Source organism: Cherax quadricarinatus, chromosome 33 (assembly GCF_038502225.1).
Source record: "Cherax quadricarinatus isolate ZL_2023a chromosome 33, ASM3850222v1, whole genome shotgun sequence".
NCBI classification, from domain to species: Eukaryota; Metazoa; Arthropoda; class Malacostraca; order Decapoda; family Parastacidae; genus Cherax; species Cherax quadricarinatus.
In genome coordinates this window covers 24,607,003-24,620,016 of record NC_091324.1, presented here as the reverse complement: position 1 = coordinate 24,620,016, position 13,014 = coordinate 24,607,003, and the positions used below count along the sequence as shown (strand labels likewise).

The 13,014-nt window shown below is 35.4% G+C and overlaps 1 protein-coding gene across 6 annotated transcripts in view; it reads left to right on the top strand.

The window, feature by feature from the left end:
• Nucleotides 1–13,014, top strand: part of Asator (tau-tubulin kinase asator) — a 304,756-nt gene that overhangs the window by 218,830 nt on the left and 72,912 nt on the right. For 4 of the 6 annotated variants that reach the window (XM_070090930.1, XM_070090932.1, XM_070090926.1 and 1 more), the window contains exons 5-11: nt 369–498; nt 2,231–2,370; nt 2,532–2,651; nt 2,947–3,098; nt 3,499–3,670; nt 4,314–4,427; nt 12,552–12,682. In XM_070090930.1, coding sequence (XP_069947031.1) covers nt 369–498; nt 2,231–2,370; nt 2,532–2,651; nt 2,947–3,098; nt 3,499–3,670; nt 4,314–4,427; nt 12,552–12,682 — 959 coding nt within the window. The remainder of the gene's footprint in view (nt 1–368; nt 499–2,230; nt 2,371–2,531; nt 2,652–2,946; nt 3,099–3,498; nt 3,671–4,313; nt 4,428–12,551; nt 12,683–13,014) is intronic. The other 2 variants (XM_070090927.1, XM_070090931.1) reach the window with 2 other exon arrangements.

Sequence of the window (13,014 nt, the reverse complement as noted above, 5' to 3'; positions counted from 1 at the left end):
GGATCAAACCATAGACACTCTTGTGTGGGAGGCGAGAGCGTTGCCTACCAGGCCACAGGACACCCTACAAGGAAGACCTTATAGAATGGCAGGTCAAATAGACAGAAAAGTTTTCATGCTAGCCAAGGAGAATATTAAAGCCTTTTTGTTGAAACAACCCACCATGGAGAAAATTATTGGGAAATGTGATCAGATATCTGTTGAAATAAAATAATTAGAGATGGTAAAGGCATTGAAAAACTAATGAGTGGTGCCTCAGTGGACGCAAATTTTCAATGTAAGCTTAAATTTATTTTTTGTTCGTGTATGAGGTGATTGATGACATAGACTATGAGGATCATATTGCTAATAAGTTTTGCCTATTTCAGTCCAATTTCAGTATGGGTCGCCTGCCTCACAATTGTCGCAAGACTTACATGTTGGACTTCGGACTCGCTCGCCAGTATACTAATGCCAATGGTGAAGTACGAACTCCTAGAGCAGCAGCAGGTTTCAGAGGTGGGTGAAACCTATATGATATATGATGTACATATTATATAAATATATATATATATATACTTTTTTTTCATTGAACCAGCCGTATCCTACCGAGGCAGGGTGACCTTGAAAGGTCACTCGCATGGCTTACGGAGGAAGAATTCTTTTCCACTTCCCTATGGAGATAAGAGGAACCAAGGAAGAACAAGAACTATTAAGAAAATAGAAGAAAACCCAGATGGGTATGTAACTTCTCCTGTATAAATTACTAATTTTAAAAAGAAAAACTTGTATTTTAGGTCACCTTGCGTCGGTGGGATATGGCTGGTTCGTTAAAAAAAAAAGTGTGTGCTATAAAATCTCACTAAACAGGTGATATCACAATACATATGCGGAACAGCCGCCCTAGAAAACAATAGTGCTTCTGTGATTTCTCACATTATCAAGGAACTGTAAAAATAAAAGATAGTGGAAGATATATAAGGGCAAGATTACACCAAGTGGTCAAAGTACAGCACCTCACCTGTCTCTTATGATGCAGGTGAGATGGTTAAGGACCTGTCAAATATAGCTTATATTCTACACAAATTTTATGATTTTTAACAAAAGTGCATGGAAGTTCAGTTTTTTAACAGTGGTTGTTCTGCACATATATATACAGTAGTATATATATATATATATATATATATATATATATATATATATATATATATATATATATATATATATATATATATATATATATATATACATATATATATATATATATATATATATATATATATATATATATATATATATATATATATATATATATATATATATATATATATATATAGTTAATAAAAGTATTAGTCAGAGGGCAGAAGAGGGGTTGTTGAGGTGGTTTGGTCATTTAGAGAGAATGGATCAAAGTAGAATGACATGGAAAGCATATAAATCTATAGGGGAAGGAAGGCGGGGTAGGGGTCGTCCTCGAAAGGGTTGGAGAGAGGGGGTAAAGGAGGTTTTGTGGGTAAGGGGCTTGGACTTCCAGCAAGCGTGCGTGAGCGTGTTAGATAGGAGTGAATGGAGACGAATGGTACTTGGGACCTGACGATCTGTTGGAGTGTGAGCAGGGTAATATTTAGTGAAGGGATTCAGGGAAACCGGTTATTTTCATATAGTCGGACTTGAGTCCTGGAAATGGGAAGTACAATGCCTGCACTTTAAAGGAGGGGTTTGGGATATTGGCAGTTTGGAGGGATATGTTGTGTATCTTTATATGTGTATGCTTCTAGACTGTTGTATTCTGAGCACCTCTGCAAAAACAGTGATAATGTGCAAGTGTGGTGAAAGTGTTGAATGATGATGAAAGTATTTTCTTTTTGGGGATTTTCTTTCTTTTTTGGGTCACCCTGCCTCGGTGGGAGACGGCCGACTTGTTGGAAATAAAAAAAAAAAAAATATATATATATATATATATGTATATATATATATGTATATATATATATGTATATATATATATGTATATGTATATATATATATATATATATATATATATATATACATATATACATATATACATATATATTTATATATATATATATATATATATATATATATATATATATATATATATATATATATATATATATATATATATATATATATATATATATATATGTACTCATATATATGTGTGTATACATTTATGTATATAAAAGCAAACACACATACATATATGCATTTTAATAATAACTTTCCTTATCAGGTACTGTACGTTATGCCTCCTTGAATGCTCACAAGAATAAAGAGATGGGACGTCATGATGACCTATGGTCGCTGTTTTATATGGTTGTTGAGTTTGTTAATGGTCAGCTGCCTTGGAGAAAAATAAAAGATAAGGAACAGGTATGTCTCTCTTATTTATAACCTAACCTAAACTTACCTGCACATAATATGGTACTTACAGCTCTCGAGATATGATGCTATGTCTTGATAGTGATCAAAATATTTTTTTTCTGTCAAAAGACTTTACATGGGGAAGTTCTATAATAGAATTTTCCCTGCAGGTTGGTCTGATGAAGGAAAAGTATGACCATCGATTGCTCATAAAACACTTGCCTTCTGACTTCAAGCAGTTTCTAGAACACATCCAAAACTTAGATTATCATGATAAGCCAGACTATGCTGTGAGTGTTGCCAAGCATTTGTAATCATTCATAAATAACCTACATATAGGGGAGTAAGAAAATCATGACAACATTACAGCCCGACTTAGACTGACTTCAGTCTGAGTCAGGCCAAAATGTCATAAGTTTTTTCTCCTATATATAGGTTATTTGTGTATTGTTCCAGTCATGGTATTGTACCTTTTTATTCTGTTTGTAATCATGCATGAAATGTTTTTGTTATAATATTTCAGAATTATTGCATTAATATTTATTTACATGAGAAATATAATTAATTTTTTAAATTTTTTTCTAGATGTTATCAGGATTATTTGAGCGCTGCATGAAGCGACGGGGAATTAAGGAATCGGACCCATTTGACTGGGAGAAAACACCCACTGACAATTCATTAGGCACTACCACTACTACGACCCATGCTGTTATTACCAAACCACAGCATGCAGACAGGTTTGATTTGTTTTTACAAATCAAATAAATATATAATAATTCTCATTATTATATATTTATAGATTTCAGTGCTGTTGTACTATACAGTATTTCACTGATGAATATTGACATGCCAAATTAAATTTTCATTATTCCTGTTATTATCATTGAAATAATTGTAACAAAAAAAAAATACATGTAAATAACCTAAGTACAGTAGCAAAACCAGGGAGTAAAGTTGGCATCACATGACTGCAAGATCTTTTGTCTGTTTTTGTATTTATCTTCTACTTCTGCTCCTAATTGCTAGTGTCTTCATATTTTTAATTTCTTCCACTTTCTTTAACAACATTATTTTTTGTACTAGATATACTTACACTATTTATTGTCTTTGACATATTGATACTTTTTCTTGGAACAGCCGATTGGTTTACGGTGGAGGCGGCATGACCGATAACATGCTTGATGACAATGTACTGGGCTCTGTGGACAACCAGGAAAATGTTGAGGCACCTCATGATCGTGAGCACGACCCTCGAAGACGGCGACGACGAGACACTGTCTTACACCCACCACAACCTAACATCAATCAGGTGCGTCAACTATATTCCTAATGCTTCATTCTGATGATATTTTCATCTAATGGCTGTCTTCATCATGGTACAAATGTTTTACTCAAATATTTAAATCATTGTGATTTACTACAGTATTTTGTATTAAAAATAGAGCTCAGATTTGTTAAGAGTGAGACCACAAAGGTATGTGATTGATTCTAAATTAATATATTAAATCATGTTGCCAGAAGACACTCTGCAGGCAGTAAGTGATGTTGGGATATGAAACTGAGAGGGGCTGGTGGGGTAGCTGGACCACAGTAGCATAGAACCCACTGCTTATATCTCTCTGCTGTCCCAACTTCCCATTCCTCAATTCATGTAACTCGTATTAGTCTGGTGAGCCCATAGACCACATTGTGGTGTCCTGGGTCCTGCGTCTTAGGTTCATGTCTGTCTCAGTATCATTGTCTGGTTATTCTGTATCTCTCAAGTAGTGAAAGTAGAATGATTGCTAGCATCAATTACTTCAATGAGCACGTCTCTGCCCCCATTAGTTAGTACATTTGGCAAATACACCCTGCACTAGTAATATATATCACTGGTAGACAAGCTGCACCATTCAGATTAAGCAAAGCCAGTCCCAGCATTCAGTTGGTTATTGTGAATTTGGCGTCTTCAGCAACAGGTGGAGACTAAGGAGCGGGTCCTGAACGATAACAACGTCAATGCCAACATCATCGCGAACACTGAGAAGGACACCAACGAGGTGGAGATGTCACCCAAGAAGAGAAAGGTACAGCCTGCTCTCCCTCAGTCTGGTCAGGGTGTCTTTGCTGTGGTTAGCTTTATCTCTGCTACTGTAGTCAATCCTACAGCAGTGTAGTCTGTATCTGCCTTGTTCACTTTCTCTTGTTCTGTCTCTTGTCTTCTGTGGCTCTCATTAATGTGTTTTGGAATGATGCTAACATTCTAATGTAGAAGCTTATTGTAAGTAGTCAGTTGTGTTTTATTATAGTGATTGAATCTCTGGATTAATACTATCAGATGCCTCCCCACCAACCCCCTCTGTATTAAGTATGTAACCTGTATCTTTACCCTCAGCCCTGAATAGCCTCCTTCATATTAAGCTAAAGAAGTGTAGAGTGAAGCTCATAACTGTAAAGCCACATATGCTGGAACCTAAACAAACATGGCTGTAAAGTACTCCTTATAGAGCCATAACTGTTGCATTATGCAGCTGTCAGTGGTTTTATAAGCAAGTATTGCTTATTATTATATATAGTATATTGATCATGATGAAAGATGAGCCAATATTTGTAATTAAATCTCATATCAGAATAGCTGTTTTATACATTTTTTTGAACTTTCTTTACTGATTAATATTTTTGGTAATTATCCATGTGTTTTAACTTGAAAGTCAGTTTTACAATATATACAGTCACTTAAAATTGACAATTTACATTGAACATCACTTAAGAATCAGTATTAATATACGGCACATAAAGTATTTTATGTTTTGATGGACCACTGATGTTGAGGGCAAGAACTGAAGAATAAGCACTTACAATGCAAAGTAAATCAGGTTAAAATGGAAGAGTGAGTGAACACACTCTTAAAGGACCAGAATATTATCATCCATTACTGTAGCAAGTATTATTACTTATTTTCAGCCATGTGGACCATCAAGCATTATTTGCAGGAAGCATTGAACTAGGTTCTGTCTTTACTAACATTCCTTTGCTAGTGTTACATATATGTTAATCACTCTAACATGTCTCTTAGACTAGCATTAGTATTACCTTATCCTGTAGTATCAAAAGAACAATGTTACCTTCAAATATTACTGTTTAGATAATCCTAGATAATTTTTAGTTAATTGGCAAAGAGATTGTTTGCTGTTGATTTTGAAATTTGTTTCTCAGAGCAGTACAGGATGAAGAAACCCAACAAGTATTGTGCTGCAACTGCATAAAGCAGCTTATTTGTAACATAATTGCTTTCTTTCTTATAACAGTACTGTAATGGTCTGCACTCATTTGGCTGGAGTCTCTTAACCAGCAACCTGTAACACCTGCAAAGCACTGCACATCTTTCTTGTTACAGTGACCTTACTAGTGACAGTGACCTTCATGGTTACTGTGTCACACAGTACTCTGTGCCACAAAACTTATTTTGTACCAAATGTAATACCTTGAACCATACTTAGTTTCTTATACAATGTGCATCACACTCCACCGCACTCAGTAGTTTTTCACAATATTGTACCATGTACCACCTGCACCACATTGTGCTCTATTATGAAGTTTTTTAGCAAAGCCATTCAGTGCCTTTTGCCTTACACAGGACCTTGTATTATATCCACCGCCATGAGTCACACCCAGGATGTAGCATCAAACTTCGTTTATAATTGCAATATTAGTATAGTGCTGTATATATAGTTTCAAAGGCAATACTATATATTGTACCACATCAGTTTTATGTGATTAGGAATAAAACTGTAGGACGCCTAAAATATTGCCACTCTTAGTGCTTTATATCACTCTCAGCTTATACTAGTATAAATAGCATTGTGCATCAAAGTTGATGTATATTGCCACATTCATCACTGCATTCCATAATTTTATAGTTCTACACCAGGAAAACTAAGCACAAGTTTCTTATACTTTTACACGACATTTTTGTCTATAGCACATGCTTCTCTCTGCTGCATCCAAGGCAATGTACAGTACTAACTGCAGTATTGTCCTACATCCAGCTCCTAATATGATTTCAAGGAAACTCTCATGCTGGGGATGACACATTCTTGAAAATTGGCGACTTATGGAAAATAACTGTGTGAGAAGTTAAGAAAATGTGGGGGAAAAAGGCTTATGTTCAAGAGACCTACAAATTTGTCAAAAAACTTTTTTTTTTTTTTTAAATATTGTTATTATAGGTAGTATACAGATTAATACAGTTTAATGTGTCTTAAATTCTTCTTGTTGCTATTGACCTGGAAGTGTGTGAAGAGGGTTGATGTTTTCCTACTAGGATCTGGTTTTTGTGTTGATGTGGCTGCAAAGTTGTCAGTAACTGATGGCTGTACTGGAGTGATCGGATATTCTGTCATGCATCTCCGGTCTGTTTTAACCTGTATAATTAACCTCGTTGGATTTCTTTTCACCTTGAAGTGCTCATTAACAAAGTAATATGAACAGCATAGGCTGAGTGCTCAAGCTTAAGAAAGACATGCAAAAACTTGGAATTATGTTCAGAACATGTTACCTCATAATTATGTGGCCCATTCATGGGCATGCAGCACCTGTATAGAACCCTCACCAAAATAGTCAAATACAGAAAAATCCAAAGTAATGTGTGTGAAGTCTTCATGAAAATTATACAGCATAGTTTAGCCAGGATTAATTGAGGATTATACAATAGCTTGCATCCTTTTTCAAGGAGGCAGGGTACTTTTAACTAAGGCCTTCAGTCCGAGGCTAGGCAGTGCCATCTTCCAAAAGCATGGGTACCATGAGTACACTAAGAGACTAACACAATAAGTGTCAGGGGCCCAAGAATGTTCAACCTCCTCCCAGTATACATAAGGGGGATTACTAATAGACTCCTGGCTGTCTTCAAGGAGTTGGACATGGACAAGCACCTAAAGTCAGTACCTGACCAGCCTGGCTGTGGTTTGTACATCAGTTTACATGTGGCCAGCAGTAACAGCCTGGTTGATCAGGCCCTGATCCACCATGAGGCCTGGTCATGGACTAGGCCGCTGAAACGACCCCCAAAACCCCCCTCCAGGTATACTCCAGGTAGTGCCTGTGCCTAAGTTTATGGTGTAAAGCTAATGGAGAATGAATGTGAGCAGACTTTATTATGACATACAGAATACTTTGACACACAGACAGGGGTAGACAAGAAAGACTTACTTTACCAAGGAAGAATTAAGAACACGAGGGTATGGTTAGAGATTATTCATCCAAGTGATCAGTAATTATATCTAAACTGTTCCAGCCATTGTATTGTGACTTATTATTCTTTAAGGTTATCTGAGAATGTTTCTTTTGCATAAGGGTAGTAAAGAATTGGAAAAATGAAGTGGCAAATAGTGTATCAGGTATATCTGTAGGGACAAACTGTGGACATAGACATGCATGCAACACTTAGGACGTTTTATCAGGAGACATTTTACTAACAGGTTTTTTTTTATCAATCCAATACAATACATGAAGAAAACACAAAAGTTCAGGCAAATTAGGTGGTGTTAGGCCCATAAGGTAATGGGCCAGTGTGTAAGTCATTAGTTTATTGAGAGTATGGTGGGTAGAATGAGTTTAGTATGGACACTTGATAGGCTAAAAATTTCCAGAGTTCCATCCTACTGTGTCAGATACTGCAATTAGGGCTACCTCCTGACACTGTCACTTGTGCAAAGTCTTCTTTAAAACCAATATGGTTTCTTCCTGTTTCTTCAGGTACCTTTGTGTATTACGATATATCACATAAGTGTTATTTAAGGTGTGTCTTCTACACACGTACTTATGTTCTCTCACATGTGGGTTTAGACGTATGGCCATCTCGCCCACTTATTCCCTGCCTGAAATGATGTACTTTACAAAGCTGCACTAGTTACCATCATCTTGGCTGATAGCTATATTCATTTTGTGATTCAAGGGTGCCTTAGCAATGTTGGCTGCATCCCCAACTAGAAACATGACATACAGTATCTGGTTGGTGACCATTCTCAGGTAAATGTGGTAATGATGTAGTGGGCAGGTGTCCCACAGTCAGAGATGAAGTGTGGATGAAACTAAAGACATGTCAATACCTGGAAAATTTGTTTACATTCCTTTAAGAGATGACTTGTTTGATGACAAGTTGTCTCTTAGTCTTTGTGCTGTGGTGTGATCAGAAGTGAAGCAAGTCACCCTTGCTTCACTTAGAAGGCCATTTTTATTTCTACCTGTGTCTTGGAAGATGTCCAAGAATGGTAGTTCACTGTATTTCTCTTCTGGTATCAATTAAATAGATGGTCCCATGTTGTTAATTTTAGATAGCTCTGTGTTGATGTTAAGTTTTCTGATTACCAAAATGTCGTCCATGTAACATAATTATGTTATGTTGTTGGGAATAAGTTTGATGTATTTTGTTTCTTCATGTTCCACACATATAAGTTAACTAAAATGGTATTGATGGGTGAGCCCATAGCCATCCTAAAGCACCATATGTACTTGTTTTCTCCCAGATTGAAGCAACTGTAATTAATAATAATCTTTATTTATGCAAGTACATGATACAACTGATGCAAACCTAGCCACCATCACTGGCATACTATATAGAAAGCCCCTGGTTATGCAGAGCATTTCAGGCTACTTATGTTAATCTTATCCCCAAGATGCAAGGCACAACAGTTGGCTAGCACCCAGGTACTTACTTAGTGCTAGGTGAAGAGGGGCAGCGGGTGCAAAGAAACATGCCCAACGTTTCACTCATGTCAGGGATCAATCCTGGACCCCTCAGTCTTTGAGCTGAGGATGCTACCAACCAAGCCACGAACACATCTCAGTGAGGCTGACAAAGTCTTTACTCAGAACCAGGAGGCATGCATCATTCCCAACATTTTTTATGTAAACAAACAACTTTATTTCTGTAAAATAGAGTACAGTATACAAATGACATTTGAGTAATTGACACCTACAAACTACTTTATAGAAATCCCCTTAAAATTAATTTATAATTTCTAGACAGTACAACAAATATAGTAGTTTATTACAGTGTTATTCTTTATCATATTTGACATTTAAATACTATAACAATTTGGAATATGAATTATGATATTTTGAGATTAATACATTTTGAAAGAGATCAATGATATTGTGAACGTGAGTATGAATGCTGATATGATTTGAATTAACAGGGTAGCTAATACATCAGAAGTGAGACTGCTTATATAGTACGTACAGGAGGGCCTTGCTTTTCAGCATTTTGCTTTATGGCATTTCACTAATGCAGCATTTTTCAGTTATACCTATTTTTCATTTATTCAGACTTCCTACAGTTTAAATATATTCACCACTTACTGTAAGCTAAGGACGAAGATATTTTTAGGGAGGTAATGTGTGTACTGTATATGCATTTTTTAGGCCTAGCTCTGTTCCTCACTCAATATATGATAGTGTAAACATGTCAGGCTTTTATATGCATTTGAAAGTGATTTTCACTTTACAGCAGTAGCCCAGAACCTAACCTGCTGCATAATCGGGGCCTCCTGTACATTGGTAAAGGAGGCAGTAACATCAAAACTTGCTAGCTTCTTGTCTCTTGTGCTGACATCTTAATCTGGTTTATAAGATCTCTGAACTGTCTTGAGATGTGATTGGCTGATAGTTGCTAGTAGCTTGGGGATGCTGATGAATAAAACTGATTTTAATACTGTAAACATTTGGAAAGTTGCTATTATAAAAGTTACCTAACATAGTAAAATTTATTGTAATGAACACTTAGGAAAAATTGGTATTAATATAAAATCACTTAGGATAGTCAAATAATTCTAATAAACAATCCAGGAAATTAGTATAAAGGCACTAACAGTAATAAAAATAATTCTAATAAGCAAGACACTCTAACAGCCTTAGAAATGCCATGAGAGGCCAACAACACAAAATTATGCTGATATGTGTAATGTGGTAAAATTAGGAGTGGGAAAACAGTAACACTTCTATATAAATATCCTGCAGTGATAATTGTAAAATTGGAGGTTATACAAAATTTATTTTTGAGTAAATATTTTGTCTGTTTTTTTTTTTTTTTTTTTTTTTTTTTTTTTTTTTTTTTTTTTTTTTTTTTTTTTTTTTTTTTTTTTTTTTTTTTTTTTTTGTTTTTTTTTTTTTTTTTTGCTTGCATTGCTTTGGTAGCATGTGTTGTGGCTTCACTTGTTATACAATATGTGAATTTTTTATAAGTTGTTACAGTGAGGATTGTAACTTGATACTCTAACATATGATATACAGGATGAAAACATACCCACTGTATTCTTTGCAAAAAAAAAAAAAAGCCATTCAAAGCCACTGTGACATGTTTAATTGTGGACAGGTTTTAGTTAAGTGAAATTGTTCTTGAATATGTTAAGTGAAATTACACCAAGTGAACTATAATTAGGTGGAGTATTTTTTTTTTTTTTTTCAACAAGTCGGCCGTCTCCCACCGAGGCAGGGTGACCCAAAAAAGAAAGAAAATCCCCAAAAAGAAAATACTTTCATCATCATTCAACACTTTCACCACACTCACACATTATCACTGCTTTTGCAGAGGTGCTCAGAATACAACAGCTTAGAAGCATATACGTATAAAGATACACAACATACCCCTCCAAACTGCGGAGTATACTATACAAAAAAAAATCCAAATGATTATATAATCTTGTTAGAAGACTTAAATGCACATATTATTCAAATACTTTAGTGATACATGAATAACAAAATTTAATGTTAATAGTGAATACTGTAATGAAAAAGTGTGAAAATTAACTCCATGAAAAATGTAGATCATATAATAAGTTCTCTAATTAAATCATTAGATAAAGAGAGAGCTCTGAAAGTGCTGTACCAGGAAACCATAGACTGCAGTTGTGTGAGAGATTTATGCTATACAGTACAGTAAATAAGTAAGACTTGCTTGTCATGGATTCAATTACCACTTATTTTTTTATTTGATAGGTAGAAAAATTTTTAATTAGATTTCGTGTACATCTTTCTTTCAACACACCGGCCGTATCCCACCGAGGTGGGGTGGCCCAAAAGGAAAAACGAAAGTTTCTCCTTTTACATTTAGTAATATATACAGGAGAAGGGGTTACTAGCCCCTTGCTCTTGGCATTTTAGTTCCACTTCCCCATGGAGGTAAGAGGAAATAAACAAGAACAAGAACTAGTAAGAAAATAGAAGAAAACCCAGAGGGGTGTGTATATAAATGCTTGTACATGTATGTGTAGTGTGACCTAAGTGTAAGTAGAAGTAGCAATACGTACCTGAAACCTTGCATGTTTATGAGACAGAAAAATGGACACCAGCAATCCTACCATCATGTAAAACAATTACAGGCTTTCGTTTTACACTCACTTGGCAGGACACTAGTACCTTCCTGGGCGGTTGCTGTCTACCAACCTACTACCTAGATTCGTGTACATAGCATACAAATATTTTTTTTTTACAATGATCTCAAGAGCATACAGGTATTATACACATAAGATTAACACTGTTTATTGAACCTAGGATAACCCAATAAAGTCAGACATGACTTATTTCCATCTGGTCCCTGTATTGGTAAACTTCAAAATAACTTTCAAATAATATACATATGGTAATATGCTAAAAATGTTATTCACAATTTACATAGAGCTAAAATTGGATTACACAGCTATTCAATGCTGTCTTCACAAAAAGTTGGTAAAATAGAAAAGTTTAATGGCATGTAAAAAAAGATTAATTTCACAGTTAAGTAATATGAATTACTGCACAGAAACTGTTTCAGGTTACAGGAGATACCCTTGCTGGTAATCAGGAAAAAAAAAAGGATAAGAAAGTGTTGCAAGGTACACTAAAAAGTATTTCACAAAATGAATTGTAGATAGATGGAATTATATTCAAGAGGAAGTAATGGATCTTGCAGCTACTGTACTGTACTGGAAACGTGTAATATTTATATGGTTACATGGCAAACCAAATGTTGAAGAAGGATGTTAAGAGCATTGCTCAAATAACTATGAATAGGTAATAACATACTCATACAAATATATGTAACTCTTATCATCATTCATCTCACTTCATTTTAGCCCTGATCGTCACCTACCATATTTCAGTTTTTCTTATATCATCCAGTTTGCCTTTTGACTGTAAGTACTTAAGGTGATTTCATACTTCCTCTGTCACAGGTAGAGGAGTTCAACTGTGAAAAGGAAGGGGAAGGTGTTGGAGAGAAGGAAAAGGAGGGAAGACTTGAATGCTCCACTGACTGGGATGGTGATGCAGTCATGGCATCAAGACAGGGACATACCACACCCAGGTACGTTACTCCACCTAGACAGACACTTTGTTGAATGCACTCCTTCACACTCTCTCTATCATCTTACTCAGCTGGTGACAGATCTCAGGGATTCTCTGGACCAACATTCATCCCATTGTAATAAAATGAGGCAAATATATCTTATGTACATGCTCAAAAGGATCAGACATCATTGCTCTGAGCAAAATGTGGCCAAACATGATAAATTATCAGTTATTGATGAGGCCTTCTCTATTTAGATCCTGTACAATATTTTCATTAGAGATCATATTCATAAAAAAGGTGATGGAGTTATCTGATAAAGTAGGTTCTTTCCTACAGTACTTGAAATT